Source organism: Mercurialis annua, linkage group LG3 (genome assembly GCF_937616625.2).
Source record: "Mercurialis annua linkage group LG3, ddMerAnnu1.2, whole genome shotgun sequence".
NCBI lineage: Eukaryota > Viridiplantae > Streptophyta > Magnoliopsida > Malpighiales > Euphorbiaceae > Mercurialis > Mercurialis annua.
This window is the reverse complement of record NC_065572.1, coordinates 50,956,323-50,978,029: the sequence shown is the minus strand read 5'-3', so window position 1 is coordinate 50,978,029 and position 21,707 is coordinate 50,956,323. Positions and strand designations below refer to the sequence as shown.

Below are 21,707 nucleotides of genomic sequence, written 5' to 3'. Positions count from 1 at the left end.
ATATCAAACTATCTCAATATAACTTATCGTTATAGAAATCTCGTATTGCTATTAAAATGTATGTCTAATACATTTTTGATGTCATTATATCACTCTTCAAATCACAACAAACATCAATTAAAAGTATCGCAAACATGTCTCTAAAATACCACAAATTGTCGTAACTAACGTTTGAATTTTCGCATTCAAACTTCTCCAAGCGTTACGATCACAAATCAACATTTAAACTTATTGAAAACTTCATCCCCTTCACCCATAGGAACTGTTCTTGCAGCCCTTTTGGGCTGCCATGACAGCTGCTCACGGCGGTAATTCTGCCGGAGCAGAATTCTGCCATGGATGGCAGCAGTTCTGCCATGGATGGCAGAATTACCTTGCTAGATAAAGGGTCACGGCTGGCTGGAGCTAGCCTCCTTTTCACATGAAAATTGAGCTCAAATAACACTCTCAACAAGCCATAGATTCAACTTAAAGCTCAAATTATCCATAGCAAACACAATCATGAAACTTAGTCACAAACTCTTACTTCTTACAATCATCACAGCTCCACAAAACCTTAAGAAAACTTTAAATTAAAGGGTCTAAGAGATTTACTTAAGCCTTGTGATTAATTTGCTCCAAAAAATAAGAACTTTGGTGGACTAATTCTTTGATGATGATGGTGATGGCTTTCACGCCAAAAACAAGAGGAAGAAGAGGTAAGTGCTCTCTTTTCCTTTCTCTCTTTTTCTTATTTCTTTAAGCTTGTTATCTTAATGTTTAAGATAGATAAAGATTGGCCTTATACTCTTATGTCCTTATCCAAAGCCACATCACCACTTAGTTGGTCAAATATCTAATTTAACTCAATTGCGAAACCGTCGAGCTTAACTCTTAAACTTTCATCGGAAAATCTTATTTCTAAACACGCGTACTAACTTGAATTAATAATAGCCCTTACCTCAGATTATTACTAAATCCAACGTATTTAATAATTAAATTTTAATTTACGACCTACTTGACCTTAACTACTCACTTTAGGTACGAAGTACGGTCAAACTATTCTTAGACTTTTCAGGGTTATTACAATCACACGGTAGTAAATCTGCCCAATAGGAAGGCACGTTTCATCGGATCTATGTTGGTTTCAAATCATATGCACTTTTAAATAATCAAAAGTAAACATATAAACTCACAAATAATGCTTATACAAAACACAACAAGCAATGCAACACCACTCCGATCAAGCTCCCTCAGCTCCGGGTCCAGCTGGTGGTTGCCTCGTCAGATCTATAAGGATTCAAAACACAACTCGTATAAGAATCCTATTCTAGAGACATCCCTAGACACAAGACACACCATAAAGCGTAAATCATAACCCATCATATTCTAATTGTAACTTTCTCGATATACATTAACATATCTCTTTGCTTTCTCATCAGTATTCGATTTATAACTCGATTAGGTCTATATGTTTACCTATGTAAACAAACCATCAACCGCATACTAACTTCATTTTGAAACCCTAATCACGTTCAATATGTTCTATGTTAAAGATTAACTTTTTCAGAGTCCGGGGTTTGATATCGGGTCAAAATCATCGAAGGGGTCATCAATAAATTGTTGTGCGGTCGCACAGCTGACTATGCGTTTGCACAGTCTGGCTGTATGTTTGCATAGTCTGCCTATGCGTTCACACAGCAACAAGATTTTCACCCCCGAGGCCAATCATTCCTACTCCCGCTTCAAATTTTGCTACCGAAACAAGCTGAACGCACGTATCAATCCAAAAATGTATTCGAAACGCTAAAACCGAATCAAAAACATCAATTCGATGAAACAGTATAAAACCCTAACGTTAAACATCAAAATTACTCCAAATCCACCCAAACAAAATGTAACCCGTCAAGCTTACCTCGATTACCCGCTGAATTACGATCGTTTAGAGCCAAGAAACGTCTAAACCGAACTTAAATCAACAAACCTTAGCTTTGAGGAAGCTTGTGGGAGAAATAGATGAAAAATGAGAGAATTTTAGGGTTTCCCAAACTCATTTCAAATGAATTGGCAGGCTTATATAGCTTGGTCAAAATACTCTTTCACTCAAGTGGCTAAACTTGCACTTTAACTCAAAATTTTAATTAACGTCCGCGTCCAATTTTAAAACAGTCTCCGAATTCCACAAAACTTTTACGATAAATACTTTAAAATATTTCACGGACATTGGCATGAAAATAAGGTCTAATTACTTAAAAATCGCCCACCTTTAATTTTTTTTTATTTATACCCTAACCTAGAAAAAATTCAACTGTACCCATGTTTTGGTTTTTATGTTTCACCTCTACCCCGAGGCATTAAACGAAAAAAAAAAAGTTAAAGGTGGGTGGTGTTTAAGCAATTAGGCCTGAAAATTATTAAGCCATGACCTATATTTATTTTATATATTTTTTTTAACTTTTTCTTAATCCCGCTAATAATCGTTCAAACGAATAATAATTTTCAAACACAATTATTATTTCGGGACTAATAGGAATAGACCAATTTCGGTTCTATTCCATATTATTATATCTTATTCCCAATCTCCTTAGTTCAAATTATCGGAAAAATAAGACACGTGGCAACTTAAAACTTATTGGGTATTAGACGTTAATAAGTGAAAGCAATTGTTCGGATATAGAAATTGGTAAGTTCTTGGATTTCGCATAGGACTATGACTGTTATTTGCAAGATTCTTCAAAAATCTAGGCATCGGTAATAATATTCAGCTAAGATTCAACTAAGAAAGTGTGGAAGTTAATTAGACACACATCTTCGCCCGTGAATGTTTAAGGATGGGATCTATTCGCTTATTTGTTTTTCTAGAGGTACTAGTATTTGACGTAATATTGGGAATGGAGTGGTTAGCTCAGCATTATGTGTGTGTGGATTTTCGGAAAAAGATGGTTACATTCAATGTCCCTAGAATTGAATCAATTTCACAGCAAGGTGAGAAACCTCAATCCACTACTAGCATAATCTCAGATATAAAGGCTCAGCGAATGATGAAGAAAGGATGTCAAGGATTCTTAGCTATTGTAATAAACATGGAGAAAGGTCAAAGGTGGTATATAAGATGTACCAATAGTGTTGGAGTATCTTGATGTTTTTCTAGATGAATTACCTGGATTACCACCAAACAGAGATTTAGACTTTTGTATTGAGTTAGCTCCTGGTACAAAACCGATATCAATACCTCTATATCGGATGGCACCAACAGAGTTGAAGGAGCTAAAAGAGCAACTAGAGGAATTAATTGATCGTGGTTTTATCAGACCGAGGGTTCACCTTGGGGTACACTGGTGTTGTTTGTTAAGAAGAAGGATGAATTGTTTCGGCTCTATATAGATTACAGACAGCTGAACAAGGTCACAATCAAGAATAAGAATCCTTTGTCTAGAATTGATGATTTGTTTGATTTGATGCAAGGAACCAAGTACTTTTTCAAGATTGATTTGCGATCATGTTATCATCAATTGAAAATCCGGGATAATGATGTTTTAAAGACTGCTTTTAGGACTTGTTATGGTCACTACGAGTTTCTGGTAATGTCATTTGGACTGACAAATGCGCCACCATCTTTCATGGACTTCATGAATAGGATATTCAAGCAATTCATGGATCAGTTTGTGATTGTTTTCAATGATAATATTTTGATTTACTCGCATACGGAGGAGGAGCATGCACATCATTTGTGTATAGTGCTTTAGTTCTTGAGAGAGAATCAGTTATATATTAAGTTTTCTAAGTGCGAATTTTGGTTAAATGAGGTAGCGTTCTTGGACATGTTGTGTCTCAAAATGGTTGTTAAATGGAAACGACCAAGTTTGGTTACGGAGATCCGAAGTTTTTTAGGTTTAGCAGGATACTACAGGCGATTTGTGCAAGATTTTTCAAGAATTTATGCACCATTAATGAAGATAACGCAAAAGAATGTGAAGTTTGAGTGGATGAATAAGTGCAAAATCAGTTTTTAGAAACTGAAAGAGTGTCTAACGATAGCTACAGCATTAGCGCTGCCAGAAGGTACTGAAGAATTTGCAGTCTACTGTGATGCTTTAAGGATTGGTTTAGGATGTGTTTTGATGTAGCATGGCCACCTGAAAAGGCACAAAGTGAACTATCCGACTCATAACTTGGAGCTAGGAGCAGTAATATTTGCGCTGAAAATCTGGAAGCATTACTTGTATGGTGCAACATGTGACATATTCACAGATCATAAGAATCTGAAATATATTTTTGATTAACGTGAATTGAACCGTAGACAAAGTAGATGGCTAGAGTTGCCAAAGGACTATAATTGCACTATATAGTATCATCTGGGTAAAGTCAATGTGGTAGCAGATGCTCCATAATGTTGGAGTCTTAGTTGTCTCCGAGCATTGGTTATATGATGTTGAATGTTGTGATCTGTTTAGACTTGTCGCAAGTTTTGGAGCCAACACTTTCATTCTCTGACGTCGGTCATGGTCCATGATTTTGGTTTGTGATAGCACAAGACCAAATAGCTCATTCCCTTGTAATTGGCACTAAAAGGTGATAAATTTTCACATAAATAAATAAAGATGATTGAGTGGAGACGCAAATTTAAAATTTTATGAACTCCAACAAAGTGAGACTATCAATTAAATTGTCTCCTAACAAAGTCTTCGAGATGTTTGATAAAAATATAAATTAAAAACTAAAATATTAACTGTCAAATTTTAAGATTTCAGTTTATAAAATTGAATATAATAAATACTGAATTTTTAAATCTATTTGAGAACTTTAATAATCGAAAAATATGAAATTTATTTTTCTTTTAAACTTTAAGTTTTAAATTATGATCATTGAAATATACAAGTTTTAAGGGATGAACACCCACATCCATAACCTTATTAAGCAAACTTATAAGAACAAAACTTAATGGAAGAGCAAGAAAGAGAGAAGAATGAAGGATTCCAATGTGTCCTAAAAGTAATAAATTCTGTAGATCTAAATGTTAAAAGCTCTAATTACATTTTTGAGTAAAAGATAATTTGTCTAAGTTCCGATTGAAACCAATTCAGCAGAGACAATTCATAACAAGAATATTTCAAATAGGGAATTGGGAATTTGAGACCAAGAGATAATTCCAGTCCCATGTTGGGTACTCCCCATTTATCCAAAACTTGACGAAAGGGATTAGAAAAAGTGATCCAAGGCAACTAAAAAAATCATCTATTTACATAACATCTTAACTTAACTGCACAATAATAGCCTAAAGTTGCTTGTTATACAAGTATGATATGATTAACCACTATTTGGCTATAGTTTACATGTTAGTTCTTAAACTCTGAGTTTGGTCTAGAACTAAGAATTGTGTGTGTAATACTCATTGTAGTTGAGATGCCCCCAGAAACAAGAAACCCCAAATTGTCCATGCTTAGGTGAGTTGAGATGTAACAGATACAATTCTTTCAAATTTATGTCCAACTTCTGCTTTATGGTACGCACCTGCAAGAGTGAAATTATAGTAAAAATCAAAGACAAGCACAATATAACTACTTTTTCTTCACTAGTTTCTTGTTATCCTTGGACCAAATTAAAGTAAATTCCAACTTTTACTGTCAAATGAAATGAGTATTATTAATTCTACCAGTTTGCATTATCCTGATATCAGTACTGATAGGCATCCAATATATGCTTCATAAATGACACACTTCTTTATGTTAAGCAGTTGTTTAAAAGTGTCCAGCTTAATGCCTTGAAATTAAATCCTTATTTGCACGAGCTTTTTGCTTTTTTCCTTTACAAATGAAACGCAACTTTTTATGCAACAGATGATACCTGGGATATATTGATTCGAGAAAGTTTACCCAGCAAGCCCCCTTCATCCCATGTGCTGGTCGTAAGACAAGCCCGGAATTCCAAAGCACATTCCAAGATGTTTTCTATTATGCTGGCTACAGGCCGTGTTTCACCAGAAAGAAAACATCTGCAATGTTTTTTACACTGTTAAGTACCAAAACGACGCATAACTTTCCAAACAACTGATTCAACTTAGGGGCCGTTTGGTTCGCCATAAAAAGGGGGGAATGGGAATGGGTATAGGAATGATTCCCATTGTTTGTGTTTGTTTAGTCAAATTGTACTAGGGAATGGGAATGTGATTACCCCCTCAATGGGAATCACCCATTCCCCCCTTACCCCATGGGAATGGACTTTTGGGAATGGGAATCAAAATTTTACAAAATATTTTAATAATAAATAATAAATATATAATTATTAAAAAAACTATTTTTAAATATTTATTTTAAAAAAATATACTTAAAATAATAAAAAAACTTTTTTAATATTTTTTTAAATAATTTTTTTTAAAAAAATAATTATTAATTTTTTTTAAAAAAAATAATTTTTAAATTTTTTCGAAAATGTTTTTAAAATTTTTTTATAATATATATTTTTAAATTTTTTTAATTTTTTTTTTTAAATATTTTTTTATGTAAAAAAATATTTAAAAAAATAAAAAAAATATTTTTAATAAATAATAAATAATATTTTTATTAAACTTTATCCATTCCCATTTCCTACACTAATTTTGAACCAAACAAAAAATAAAAACAATCATTTTCATTCCCATTCCTTCTCATTCCGATTCCCATTCCGATTCCCATTCCCAACCTTGAACCAAACGGCCCCTAAATCCTTTCAACATTTCCAAATACTGAATCCAACAAATTCTATCATCGCATGGAGATAATTACTTTTCTGAAATTGAATGCCTAGCTGAATCAACAGCAATGTCATCAGTCCTCTCAGGTTTATAGCAAATAAAATTGAGCGATAGAGACAGAATCAACCATGAATATACTGCCAAAAGTGCATGCATGGTAATATGAACAGTTAATGTTTCATTAGTGTTTCACAGTCATGTACATACAACATTATTCGTAGCAAGAAATGATAGCTGAGGCTTCAAACGAGAAGATCTGAACTTACATGTGCAGCGACTCTGTTAAATATTCCATGTGCATCATCTCCAAATCCATCATATCTTTGACCTAAAATAACCACAAGAAGTTAAATATCAATGAAATGAGAAAGGGTAGGATTCAATTCTTTTATTTTGTTTGCTGAATATGTGTAGGGGTCACTGAAAAAGGGAAAAATATATTCATAGGCATAAAACAATAATGGTCAAGTATATTAAGCTTAAGTGGTATTTTCAAGCATGTATAAGAAGATCCCCAAAGAAAAGACAACCAATCTGAATAAGATCAAAATGCTAAGATTATACTTTTGAATAAGTTAATATACATCCTACAAAAAGACAATTGATAAAATCACAAGTCATCCCAGTAGTGCCAGAAGTATAGCTATACACTTATCAGGATTAAGCATAACATGTTTTTGTAATTAAAACATCAGCTAAAACCCATTAGGCTATACTCTTTAGTCTGATGGGGAGGGCGTTACAACACCAACATTAAGTCTTGAGTTGAATCTTAGTGCCTCCTGCCCCCAAGTGAAAAATATCAACTGAAACAAACTCAAGTCAACATTCAGTATCAGGAGAAAAAAAAAAAACATTCAACCATCAGGTCAAATATTGATAGCATCAAACAGGCTGTCTGATTAATAAACCATGTAGAACTCCCACTTGCTTCATGTCTGCATATAATATTATAAAGAGCAGGCAGGTTCAAACCTTGTACTTTAGGTTGTGAAGAAACCTGCACCATGATATATGAGACAACTGCGACTGCACATATTGTTGTAGAGTAGAGATAAAATGATTCACCTGCTGCCTGTCATGTGAGAAAATTAAATTTGGTAGAGTTACCTGTTTGCAAATGTAACATTCTTGTTTAGATGCACTCACATTTAAGAAATCCAACACCTAACAGGCTGATAAATTATGAACTCTGATAAAATTGGGAGTATTCTCCATAAAAATAAGCCCAACATTCCCCACTCCACTGTAGAAAACTGTGCACTGGGTGTTACCTTTTACCCGTCTAAAATAATCAGTGGCTGACCCAAAAACTATTTATAAGGCGGGCAAGATAATAACGAAAATTTCTATTTAAAAATAATAAAGCCTAATGAAGAATTTCAACATTTTGTTTGCAACTACCCATAAAGGTTTGGATTTTTTTTTACAATTAAGCCTTGCTGACTAGGAGGCCATTTTTGGGATGAAACAATCATTCTGCGCAAAAATCCACCTGGTTACATTTCGGTTTTTCAGAATTGACTATGATTTACAACAAAATGTTGAAATTAGGACATTATTATAAAAATTAAAAACTTAGCTTAATATTGCAACTCGAAAAGGTTTGAATTTAATTTGTTATTAGGTCTAAAATAAATTATGATCGTAAAGAAGTAAAACATATTAAAACAAAAATAGGTAACTGATAAGATTATAAACAATAACAATTTCAACTTTAACAATAATAATAATATAAAATTAGTGAGCCCTAATTAATAGAATTAAACTTCAATATATGAATTAAATTTTAAAAAAATTCTAGTTATAATTCTATGTATTACTCCCTCCGTCCTAATAGAGTTGTCCATTTTACTTTTATCACACAGTTTAAAAAAAGCAATTATTGTTTACGAGTTTTGTGAAATTGTTGTTACTTTTCTTGTCATACCCTTATTACATTTAGGGTCCACTTACAATTTACTTTCAATTTACTCATTAGTGGATTTTAAATAGGGGTAATATAGAAAAGTTGAGTGTAAAAATTAGTTACTTTTTGAAAGTGGACAAGAGTTTTGGGACAAAAAATTTTCTCAAAGTGGACAACTCTATTGGGACGGGGGGAGTATAACTTAAAATAAATAATTAAAATAACAATAATAAATACTTAAAATAAAGGGTTAATTCTATAAAAAAATAACGAACTTAACACAAAATTTCATTTTAATCACGACTTCTAAAATTTGCCAAATAAAAATATGAACTTTCATTTTTTTCAAATCTATCACCAATTATTTTCCAGTGTATTTTTACCTTTCATTTTTTTTTTCAAATCTGCCAGATTCCGGTGGCCACGTCAGCAAAAATACACCAAAAATTAATTTGGTGATAGATTTGAAAAAAAAGAAGATAGTTTATGGTTTTATATGACAAATTTTAAAAGTCGTGATTAAAATGAAACTTCGTTTAAAGGTCATGATTTTTTATAAAATTTACTTTAAAATAAATTAAAGTTATTATACATCAAACTGAAATAGAATTTAACATAATATTTAAAACAAATAAATCAATAAAAATAAAGGTGGACTTGAATGAAGAAAATAAAAAAGAATCACTAAAGAGGAAGATGATTTTCTGGTTGAACAAAGGATCAATTCACCCCCTCAAGTTGGCAAAAAGTATCAAAAAAGTCAATTCTAGAAAAACCGGACAAAAAAACCTCAACCCTTGGCAAACCGTTTTAAAAACACTCCTCTGACAAAAACAGAGAGCGGGTTACCAAATTAATCCTAATTAAACCCTAACTAAAACCTAATTAAAACTCAAATTAAATCTTGACTAGACCATTATTAACCTAAGGGTTAATTAGGTATAAAATCATGACCTTTGCACCAAGTTTCAAAAATAACATTACCTTTAAAATGTGTCAATTATAGACATCACCTTTCATTTTTTTTCAATTTCATCATGGGCATATTTTTTGGTGAAATTTTGCTGACTCGGACACTTAATGGGTTTGCCACGTGTCATGCCACGTCAGCAAAAATGCCACAAAAAATCGCCGATGTTATTTTTGAAAAAAAATGAAAGGTGGTGTCTATAATTGACACGTTTCAAAGGTTATGTTATTTTTAAAACTTAGCACAAAGGTCATGATTTTATATGTAATTAACCCTTAACCTAAATAATCTAATTCACACCTAACTGCCACCAGCTCCCTTGACTACTGCAAGGGCCATCAAGTCCATCTTTCAGTTGCTTGTGCCGTTCCATATAAGCTTCTCCACCTCTAATTCCTATCCTCCATTCTTATTCTCATATCCACATCTGCATGAACTAGAGCAGCAGCCGTCCGTCGCAGTAACTATAGCAGATTCATCCATCACAGCAGTTGTCCTTCGCTAGACAAAGACGATTCCAAAATGAACGAAGATGAAGACGAATATGAAACAAACAAAGACGAAGACGAATAGTGGCGAACGGCGGCACTTCGGGTTGGACGAAGACGTACGGCTGCTCCTTCTCCATCGTTGTTCCGACTAGAACGGCTGCTGCTTGTTTGAGACGCACGAAAACGAAATTTTTGCGTCGTTGTTCTGTAAAAGAATGGGTGTAGATGCGTGATGGTGGGTGAATGTAGTGGTGATGGAGAGGAATTGATAGGGGTTTTATGCAGTGATGGGGGTGGTCGGTAGTTGGTGTTGTAGGGAGGAAGAATGAAGGAAAAGGGTACAAAAGGTCCCTAAATTTTTATTTAAAATTATAAGGGAAAAATTGATATTTAAAAAACATTATATACCAATTTGAAGAGGAATAACTTTTAAGGGTCATTTTTAAATTATTCCTAGACCAATTGGAGAGTGTTTTACTCTCTGAGGATGCAAGTGGGGGAGGGGTTATTTGATCCGGTTTGACAAAGATTGGGGGGTTTTCCATCGAGGTTTTCTAGAATTGCCTTTTTTGATATTTTGTGGCAACTGCAAAGGGTGAATCGATCCTTTTGTTCTTTTCTATTTTATAAAAGATAAAGTTGAAAATAAAAAAGTTACAGATAAAAGACTATTAGAAAAGTAACATCAAGTTTGCCGTAAAAAGAAGAGAAAAGGGGCAAATATGTCCCAATGTTTATAATGAGGCTCAAATACGCCCTTAATGTCTAAAAAGGTCCAAAAACACCCTTAATGTATCTAGAATGGTACAAGAATGCCATACGACTAACAGGATGTTAACATCCATTCACATAAACTGATTTGGTCATTTGGAAAGAGTAAATCCTATATGGCACTCCCAAAAGGCATGTAAACTCTCTCACATCATCATCTATTTCAACTCCCAAACAAGCAAACACTTCTCTTCTTCCTCCATCTTCATCTCACAGTATCTTTCTAACTATAATTTTCTAGAAAATTTTTGTTTTTTTTATTCTGGGTATTGTTCATTTTTATCTTGTAATTGTACTCAATTAATTTCAACCTAACCTATTTTTTTTTCTTCAATCCATGACTAGAAGTTGCGATACAACTGACATCAATGATTGTCGAGACGAATCAATTGCATTTGTCCTTGAATTCATTGTTATAGCATCAATTTTCCTTAATGTAATTGATGGCGCCGCTATTCAGTTTTTTGTTCGATTTGAATAATTTAAAAACCGAAATAACTAAAAAGACTAAATTAAAATAGTTAATTTTTAAAGACAATTAGGGTAATTTAACCTAAAAACTTACTAATGGACCAAAAGGTGAAAGTTAGCTAAAATATTAAATTAAAAATTAGTTAGAATAAGAATCAGAAAATTGATTTAGATTAATATTTAATCATTAATGTTTTTTTATGAAAAATAATATAATAGCTTCATTAATTGAGATATTATTAATTACTAAAAATAAGATATGATTAATAATTAAATTAAAATAGGATAGAAATTAATTATATTTAAGTTTAGATTTAAAATTCATTAAATAAAATTAGGTATTTGTATCGAAAGAATGATCATTTCATTCCCAATTTAGACAAGATAATTACATGATTCAAATACATGAAATTTTGTATTTTGTCAAAATATTGTAAGTTTGTCTTTTTTGGCAGAATAAATACATAAAATTATTTTCAGAATATATAAATATATGTAATATGCAAAAGTTCCAAAAGGGATAAATAGATTTCTCAACACAAATGCAGAATTATGAAGAGTGGTGCGTAAAGGAGGAAGCTAAGAGAGTGCCATCAACAATTCCCTTTTCTAGTTGTCAAGCCTCGAATTCATCATATTCAGTGTTTTCCATTTCAAAAGGGAAGATAGATAAATGAAGGATGCGAAAGTGCAATACTTTGTAGAAATTATTTGAATTTAAAGATGATGAAAAATGTAAAAAGCTCAAAATCAGTCAGCCGGAGAATGAAAAGCATGCGTATGTGTTGTTCATGAGATTTTGAGTCTTTAAATTATTTTGTGCGGTGGTAAAGGTCAGAGAAATAGAGAGATATATAAGTTATAAATTATCTGTTCACATCAGATTATTATTAGCCACTAATAACAAATTCAACATTTCTTTACGAGAAGTTAGCATTCCGTTAGCCGTAAGGGCTTTCTTTGTACCATTTTAGAGACATTAAGGGTGTGTTTTGACCTTTTTAGACATCAAGGGAATATTTAAACCTCGCTATAAACATTAGGGGGCAATATTTATCCCTTTTTCCTAAAAAAGACACAAGTTAAAAGTGTTTCTAGAAAGGAAAAGTGAATGGTAAAATTATCAAAACTTTTAATCTAAGTGCAATAATATATTTTCTATTTAAAATGAAACTAGAAGTTGACCAACTCACTTTTTTTAGTTTGAATCTTTCTTACTAAACTATTAAAGTACTTTAAATAAAATAACACTCCCTATGTTTTAAAATAATTATCCACTTTGTCATTTTCACACAGGTTAAGAAAATATAATTAATATTCTAAATTTTTACAAATTTATCTCCATTTTACTATCATGCCATTATTACCAATTCACTTTTTGAGATAATGATAACAAATAGTGGACTTTTAACAAATAAGGACAATATAAGAAGATAAATTTTAAGATTTGGCATAAAAGAAAAAGGAAAGTGGACAATTGTTATGGGGTGGAGGGAGCACTTTTATATGAATAAGTATTAATTTTAAAAATAATATATATATTTATTTAAATTTTACAAAAAGATGGGCAAAGTATAAAAAAGTTAAGCATATAATAAATGAACAAAGGATCAAAAACGTCTTGAGACATCACAGACGAACTGAAACGAACTCCGTTCGTCTCTTCGTCTCTCAGATGAGAGACGAACTGGGTTTGTCTCTCATCTGAGAGACGAATCGTTGTTCGTCTCTCAGATCGAGAGACGAACTGGGTTCGTGAGTTCGTCTCTCAGCCGCTGCTATGGTGTTCCGGGCGGTGTCGGATGGGTTTGGGCGGTGGATTATGGATTTTGGGTGGTGGTTGGTGAAGGTGGAGGAATAGGGATAGTGGTGGTGGAGGAAGAAGGGTTTTAAATTAATTAGGGTTAAATATTTTATTACATTAAGTTAATTAGAGTTAATTATTTTAAATTTAGAACCTCTCTCCACTTAAGATGCCACATCAGCATAGGGGTGTTTTTGAAACGGTTTTGCCAAGTTCAGGGTAGAAGTGATCCGGTTTCGCTAATTTGGACGTTTTTGATACTTTGTGCCAAGTTCGGGGGGTAAAGTGATCCTTTGTTCCATAATAAATTGTAAGGAGGGCGAAATTATATCATTTAGTTCTACATTAACATTTTATTAGAAAAAAAAATCAAAATTGTAGATCGCTATTGTCCACCATACTCTCTTCCTAAACCCGCCCCTAATAGAATTCATGTCAATATGCACAGCCCTTTAACAACATGCAGATCCCACAACACATAGTTTTAACAGAGTCTAAAGTTTAATTAATCTAATGCACCTATTTTACAAGACTTTACCCTTTAAAACATCAAACGAATTTTTTTAATGACCATCACGAATAATCAAAAGGAATTTTTAGAGGAAAAATAAAAAGACTTTTATTCGAGAGGGCCACTGATACTTCTAAAGAAACACAGCATATACCGAGGAACCAATAACATGCAAAGTGCAAACATAAAAGGAAATTCACACTAACCTCATCTTTATCAGCAAATTAAGCCAACCTACTTCCCTTTCATGTGCTTTAGAATTACTACGTCTACTAATGAAGTGCATCAAATCCTGTAAAACAACATACTTAAAATTCAAGCAAAAAACACTTCCATGAACTCTCATTTAAGTAAAAATGTTGGTAAGCATTGATAGTTTATCAAAAATACTGGGAAAGTTGTTTGGTCCTAAAATATCAAAAACAATTCCAAAATCAAGGCCTTGTTTCAAAAATCTATTTAGAAAGGAAATAAATGTGTCGCCGGAATTCAAAAAAATTGTTGTCATTTAAGCAAATCTGATGACCTGTCAGGTTTAGTTCACATATTTTTGTTAAGCAAACAGGAAGCAGTCTGCTCAGTTTCTATAAAAGTATGCAGTAGTTTATGCAAGTAGGAGATAGTCTGCTTGGTATTGACAGCCAACTACATATTTATGTGTAATTCAGAGTAATTTCTTGCTACAGTTTCATCCATCAGATTCAGAAATGATACAAAAACATAAGGATCACACTCAATAAAAGGATAAAGTTCACACAAAGCTCAGAGACTCACTGAAATATAGACCATTAGGAACAGATCAATACCTTTAATAAGCGCCAGGCATCAGTAGAAGCATACACAGCCAGCTTCACTTTTATCAAAAAATTGAATATATCGCAATAAATTTTCAATGCACTGGGAGTCAAAATGATACTGACTGGCCAATCCACACGATAACCCAAACCCAGAAAATCAAAAGAATGGATCCCTGGCACGTGGAAAACTCAATGTCACTAAAAGATAAATTAAAAAAAATTGAGAAATGAACAATAGTAAAACAAAGGGACATTTGTTTTCTTGTTTACTATAGGGAAGTGTTCATCCCACGCAACGGTTGTGCCACGTCATTTTTACAATAAGCTAGTGAGCATTTGCAATAAAGAATCTTTAATTATTGCTTTTTTTTTTTGTCATTCAATATTCCAACATTGCTAATGCCTCATTGGTTTGTTGCACGAATGACGTGGCACCACCGTTGCGTTGTATAATTATTCTTAGGAAAAATAGATATACGAAAAACAAGAATCAAGAGTCATCATGGCAAAGCCTAAAACATTTTCGAATTAGGAAACTATGGTTATTAAAACAATCAATAGGTAAGCAGAAGTATTCATAAATAAAGTCTGAAAAAGGAAAAAGTGTAACGTAGAAAAGAGGATTATTTGGTTCAACTAATTGTGATTGTCAGGAACCGTTAAAAAAAAAAATTTAAAGATGCCCGTACATCTTGTAATGTGAAGATAAGAGTTCAAATGTTAATCATTTAAATCAAATCGAGAGACTATATCGGAATAATGCAGGATGCTGGTATAAAAACAATTAGCCTTATAAAAAATGCAATGTGCAAAAACACGAAGTGACCAAGGTAATGTTGTTTTGCTCCTAGTCCTGAGCCTCAAGGTAATGCAACTCAAACATATTTTAGGCCAAGCAAAAGGTAGGTCATTCTAAATGAACATCCCTAACCATAGAAATTTCCTGCTTGGTACACATCTTAACTTTAATAACTAATTGGAGTATCAAGGAAACATATATTCACCAATTGTGGAAGTTGCAAGAGGCATTAAAGCATTCCCCTTTGCGTACACATACAATCGATCCTTATTAGGATCTCGTTCGCATGAAGACTTCTGAACCGACATCTCAAGGATCCCTTGAAGTGCTGAAACTGTGTGTTCTGCCTCAGTAGCACAACATCTCTGTTATTTAGAGAGACAAAGAGAGCGGATTTAGAACAGAGTAATAATTTTCAAAGAAATAATTCAGAATGTGGAGCATTATTAATTATCAGGCCGACATACTTGATGCCAAAGGGACATGACAAATAGATCTGCCCAATCTGCTAATTCCATAAAATAGTATCGTCGCAGCGCCAGAAAATGTTCATGCAAATCAAACCCTTCAAGTAGCTTGATGGCTAGCTTGCTGACGTATTTGTACCTAGCATTGTTAAGGAGATGAATGATCTTGCAAACTTTAATTTGCTATATGCCCCCACATTGAGAATGAAAATCAGATGTAAATATACCATAGATAAGGGATATAACCATGCCACAATCCAGAGAAAGAGTGATGAGAAAAATAAAAGTGAATCCGAGAAAACCACCAATATACACATAGTTAAAAACATCAGAATGGTACTTTCAAAAAAAAATCGGAATGGTTTGATTTCATTACAATTTTTCACAACTAATAGATCATTGCTTTCCAGAAGAAGCTTTAAGAACTAAATCTTGACACTTTCTGAATCACAATAGATTGCCAAATGCTATCTGGATCTGCACAATTATAGATCATCGAAAAGCTTGTTTACTCTCAAAAACATGAAAGCATACAAGCATCTAAACAGATATTCTTGACACATTCTTTCGTTGAAATTTTTGATAGTTGAACTGAACAAAGCCTGCATATTTTAGGTTGCTTATTTAAGTAATAATTTATCTTAACTAATGAAACAGCTAACATGTAATTTACTACATTAGTATTTTGTAACAAAGCCCATAAGATTAGTTATCGTCATTAAAGACCATAGTTTATAATTAACTAATTAACATTCATTATTTAGTTAAAATATTTCCACAAAATAAACTGAATCCTGATAACCAAGAGCCAATATCTCAGAAAACATTTACCAATTTAAACAAAAGAAGTCATACCCATACTACTTAATCAGTTGGAATCAATTTTCAGTCATAACCCAAACAATGCCTAATCCTTTCTACAACTAAATACACAAGTTTTTACATCTGAATCAATTACTTGTATTAATAAATGATCAGATAGATTATTTTCTTACTCTAAGGAGAAATAAAAAGAAAGATAGAAGGATACTGGAGCAAGATTTCCTGCAGAAGGCACTTCTCGATAATGAAATCAAGTGGCATCTCAAACATTGCTGATAAACTCCCCGCCTGCTCTCCGATACTACCCTTTCTGGAGAAACTAGTATTACTGAGCATACTTTCCCAATGCCTTGCTCCAAAACCTTCTGTTGAAACTAGAGCTACTTGCCTTTGTTCCTTTGAGTATAATGGCGACGAAGGGCAAGCCATTCTGGCATCATTAATCAAGAAACTATCTCCATCATTGCCTTGTTTACTTTGTCCACAATCCTCACCAGCACTATCAGTACTTCCGCCATTGTTGATCAACTCATGTGTTGAAATAGAAGCCAACTTCTCCGCATATACTCGGCAAGGGTCTTCAACGGTTAAAAAGTCAAAGCAAGGCAACGACTGTCCATAAGCTGAGCTACATTTCTGTCCAGGTCTGCCCATTGGCTTAAAGAGCATACTTTCTGTCAACATTGGATTTCTGCTGAAAATATTGCTTCTGTAATGATCCTTCCATGTCTGCGATGTAAATGAATTTGAACTATGAAAATCATTTTCAAGTTGATCCCTTCTCAAGGCTTTCTCTGGACAATCTTTAGTAGAATTCATTTTTGTACAGTATGGTACACCTTCATTTTTGGGCTCCATATCTTCTCTGTGCACTTTTCCGGTTATGTCATATCCAGATAACCCCCAGTCATTACTCAACTCTTCATCATCATAAGATGAATTATTTAGAAGGCCAAGAGGCCATATCTTATCTGTTAATCTATCAGTTTTTGATAGGATTGAATCCCCTGTATCTAGAGGTACAAACACGTGCATGGGAGATTTTTTTCTATAATAGGATTCAACAGAATAACCAAGACCATAATTCTTTAGAGAACTTTTAAGTAAATTTATTTCCATATCATGGGAGTTGTCAGATTGAGTAGACTTTTGCAAAAAATTATCAGTTGGCCTACACGTGGAAACATTTAGAGAGGAGAAATGATTTTGATCATGTCCAACCAATCTTTGATAATTCTCGGTCAGTTGCTCTATCTCAATTTGTTCTTCAGAATCGCTTAAAGATGAACATTCGGATTCCCCAGATGGAACTAACACGGAGAAATTTCCTGTACTTGAGTGATCTGAATCTATCTTATCAGTATCCCTGAAGCAGGCAAATCCAGGGATAAGCCAAACTGTATCACACATTAAAACTGGAAATTAACCCACAGAAAAGCAGGAAAATGAAAGGACAATCACTGAAATGGTCAAGTTCAAGAGGTAGTCAGGTAAATACGAACAAACTATTACCATAAAAAATGACCTATATCGACAAGAAGAATTAGGTCGCTTCCAATCCTGAATCTGAAATTTGAATTTCTGAAATCTAACTAATGTCTACGACATGCAATCCCATCTAAGCCCAATCAATCCAAGTTCGATGCTCCCGAATTTACACGTTTACCTTTTCAAAGTTGCATAACGGACTTCAGAAACCAAAGGATATAGCCTAGAAAATTATGTTTCAAATTTCAATAGTAGATTCAAATAGATTAGGCCTTTCAAAATGCTCAAACTAACAAATGTCTGGTTTGAGTTGACTTGGCAGCCTACGTCAGCTCAGTTTGGTTTTTAAAACTTGTTTCATTCACTTTAAACAACATTATTTCAAAACCATCCGGTTAAATAAAGTATACACATCAAGAACCGACCAAACCAGACAAAGAACAGCCTTATGGTATTGTGCCCTGCCTGATTTTCACAATTCAACTGTTAAAACAATTTCACGATGCTGGAAAGGTTGAGCAAAACGCATATCTGCATGTTCATCGTATAAATGGTGGCAGAGAGAGAGAGAGAGAGAGAGAGAGACGAGAGCTTACAGATGTGAGTTCCATTTGTCAGATACTGAAGTGGCATTCAAAGTATCGCTCAAAGCAAACAAGACTTCACTGCTAAATCCCTCTCCAATGTTGTCAAAGTAGATAGGTATAGCTCCCCCAGGAAGCACCTGAAAAATGGAAATTTTCATGCAAGACGTGCAACTATTACAAACCAAATAAATTCTGTAAATGACCATCAGAAATTAGAAAACGATCTCAAGATGATCAATCGTTGACTTTATTACAAAAAAAAAGGTAAGTGTGGATTAATCACTGGTAAAGCCTTCAACATGAATGATAAATTGTAATTTTTTTAATGAGAGAACAGAACCACTTCTTTTAAAGAGAATTGAAGCTACGGGTGGCTAAGCAATCAGGCATCAAGTACTTGTAATACTAACTAAAAACATTCATCATTTTCTACAATAGACATCTGTTTAAGTAGTAGTTGAAATGCCACCAATTCACATGACCAAATAAGAAAAGAACTATAGAATAAAAAGAATATCAAACTATTCAATCTTATCAAGTTAAAGCATGTTAAAAGAGACGGCTTTTGTTACCTGTTGGTATCGAAAGTCGAGCTTGGTTAACATGTTACCAAATTTTCCCTGCAATGTTTGGTAATAACTGTTTCTGGCTGTTACCATGGCCTCTAATTGTCGTTTGCTGAAGGTCAACGGGGATGCACGAAACAAATGGTCATTGAAATGTCCACCGACAGTGGGAAGAATATCTTCATAATTAGAATGGCACAATTCAAACAACTTGATAAGTACTTGAAGCTGCTGGCCAGCCCTGAGAACTAGAACGGAAAAGTCCTTGAGAAAACATGGCACAGCAACTCCATCCTGTTAAGCATCCATATTATGAAAATGAAGAGTTAGACGAGTGAAAGTAGATTTCATAACATTATTGTTAATAACATTACCCGAATATTGGGGAATGGGAGTAAGCCAAGTTCCGTGGGCAGATTATCTACTATGAATTCGTTATATGGATCAGAGATGTCAGCCCTAAAGATCCATGACCTTATAAATCCACAATAAGGCTCACAGGAGTGAAGAAAAAGGAACTTGAGTAGAGGAGAGTGAGCAGGATCAGCAACCTACAAAGGAAGCAGATAGTTTAGAATTTCAAGCACCAAAAGAAGTTGCATATAAAGCGAAGCAGACCTGAAGCTGGATGTACAAGTGAGTAAGAAGATCCCCTCCTCTGTAGAAATTAGAAAAGTGCAGAACTGCTTTAGCAGATAACTCCTCAAGGGGAAAGCAATGTAAGTTGCATATGTTTGCGAGAGCTTCAATCTGCGAGCGGAGTTCCTGAGTGTGCAAGTACAGCTCTAACAATGTAACTCCGGAATGCACAATGTCGTCATCAACATTGGATGAACGGCGTAATGTTACGGACGCATAGACCGTATTTAAAGCAGAAAAATAGCCCTGTAAAACCTTTCCAACAGCAACAGCAAATGCCTGGTTGACAAGACTGTCAATGTAGGTAAAATGATGAACAAATTTACGGAGCAGAAGAACAAGAGAACCAAAGGAGGCGACGGAGCTGAGAATGTTTGGGAATGCAGATAGGTTTTGAAGAGCTAAAAGAGACGACTCAACCCCTTGCATCCCATTCATAACTAATCTCACTAAACTTCCTTCCTGACATACATAATTACAAAATTAGGGTTTAACTCTTGCAAATTGCAATACAAATTCAAATAAAATACTTACGGACGATGAACTTCCAGACTTCCTTTCCGCTCCCATTCTCACTACTCCTATTATGTCAATTCTTTCCCCAAATCACTTCTTCTATACCTATTCCATTTATTTCAAAATATATTTATTTATTACAATACCAATTTACATTAATAAATAATCAAACTACAAAAGAAGTCAAAAATAGCAGAACCCGTGAATTTCTGTAAGCCGGCTCAAAATTACCCCTAACGTGTCATCTTAATTGGAGGGTGAATTTCATAAAAATCATAATTTATCTTAATTAATAATACTTAACTACTAATTAATCATAATTGATCAAATCAAACCAACCCTCAACATATCTTCTTTGACCTCCACTCCGGCAACAACTACGACGACATTTTAAGATTTTTTAGATTTTTCTAATTTTTTTTCCGTTCTCCGACGAGCACAAAATTGCTTGTCTCAGACGAGGCGATTGAGCCTAGACGACGATTTTATCTTTTGGGTATGTATCGGGACGGAAAATAATTCGGGTTTATTACTTATTGTTTAACTGGTAGCTGGAATTATGACTTGAAAAAAAAGGATGGTCAGAAATAATGGATGGGTTAGAGTGTTTTCGTTGGATTTGATTGGATTGGGTCAAATTATTTTTAATTTTTTAATTCAACCTCTATATTAAAAATATATAAAAAAATCCTTTATATTTTTAGTTAATATTAATTTGATATATATATAGTTTTAAAAAAAATGAATTTTTTTTTAATTATTAAGTGTTACAATAAACAAATATTTAGAACCATTTTAAATTTTTTTACCATCAAAAAATATTTTGCCAAAAAAAATCACCTTAGAAATCGGAGAGTGTCTCTCACTCTCTACGGTGAGAGTGGGAAAGAAGGATTTTGACAAAATTTACACAAGTTCAGGGTATAAGTAATCTTATTTTTCAGTTTTGGACTTTTTTTATATTTTGGTACAAGTTATGAGGGTAAGTGATATTTTGTTCAATAAATAAGAGTCATTTAATATAAACACAACAATATTCTCTTCCTTAAAAAGCACAACAATATTCAATATCAACACAAAAGATAAAATTAATAATTTTATGGAATATCAACATGCTTGATGTTAAGAAAGTATCTTTCGTAAGAAGGTTGGCTATAGATTTTTTATAAAATAAACTATCCTCTGTAAGTGAAATTTCAAAGAATCTCATGAGATGATCAATGCATGTGGACTTTTGCATCGAACAAAGGGTCAAAATGGCTCTCAAACGTGTGTCTCAGATTAAATACATCTATTTTATTTTTTTGGTTTTTCGATCTTTAAATTTGTGTTTTCTAGTCAAGTAATTTTGATTTTATCAGTCAACGGAGTCATCAAACTCTCATAATTT

General features: G+C 33.4%; 1 protein-coding gene across 4 annotated transcripts; it reads right to left on the bottom strand.

The window, feature by feature from the left end:
* Positions 1-5,178: 5,178 nt before the first annotated feature.
* LOC126673061 (uncharacterized) lies at positions 5,179-20,515 on the bottom strand. 4 transcript variants are annotated; one of them, XM_050367021.2, is made up of 14 exons: positions 20,336-20,506; positions 19,781-20,263; positions 19,537-19,713; positions 19,169-19,456; positions 18,606-18,733; positions 16,730-17,887; positions 15,700-15,838; positions 15,438-15,597; positions 14,443-14,606; positions 13,843-13,928; positions 7,685-7,784; positions 6,976-7,037; positions 5,824-5,971; positions 5,179-5,490 (listed from the first exon to the last, which is right to left on the bottom strand). In XM_050367021.2, exons 1-14 carry the CDS (start codon positions 20,369-20,371, stop codon positions 5,347-5,349), a joined length of 3,273 nt encoding a protein of 1,090 aa, XP_050222978.1. In that variant the 5' UTR covers positions 20,372-20,506; the 3' UTR covers positions 5,179-5,346. The 4 variants fall into 4 exon arrangements, 3 of the variants coding, with proteins under 3 accessions (XP_050222978.1, XP_050222979.1, XP_050222980.1); XM_050367022.2 differs by having other exon boundaries at positions 19,781-20,259; positions 20,336-20,505; XR_007639259.2 differs by lacking the exon at positions 5,179-5,490 and adding an exon at positions 6,741-6,846 and having other exon boundaries at positions 5,860-5,971; positions 20,336-20,514.
* Positions 20,516-21,707: the final 1,192 nt, after the last annotated feature.

Excerpts from the sequence above, each read along its gene's own strand:
- LOC126673061 (XM_050367021.2), bottom strand. The coding sequence starts at position 20,371 with ATGGGAGCGGAAAGGAAGTCTGGAAGTTCATCGTCC. Across the intron at positions 19,457-19,536 it reads TCCCATTCCCCAATATTCGG|GATGGAGTTGCTGTGCCATG; the intron begins GTAATGTTATTA and ends GATGCTTAACAG. Across the intron at positions 13,929-14,442 it reads ATGCCTGGCGCTTATTAAAG|GATTTGATGCACTTCATTAG; the intron begins GTATTGATCTGT and ends GTTGTTTTACAG.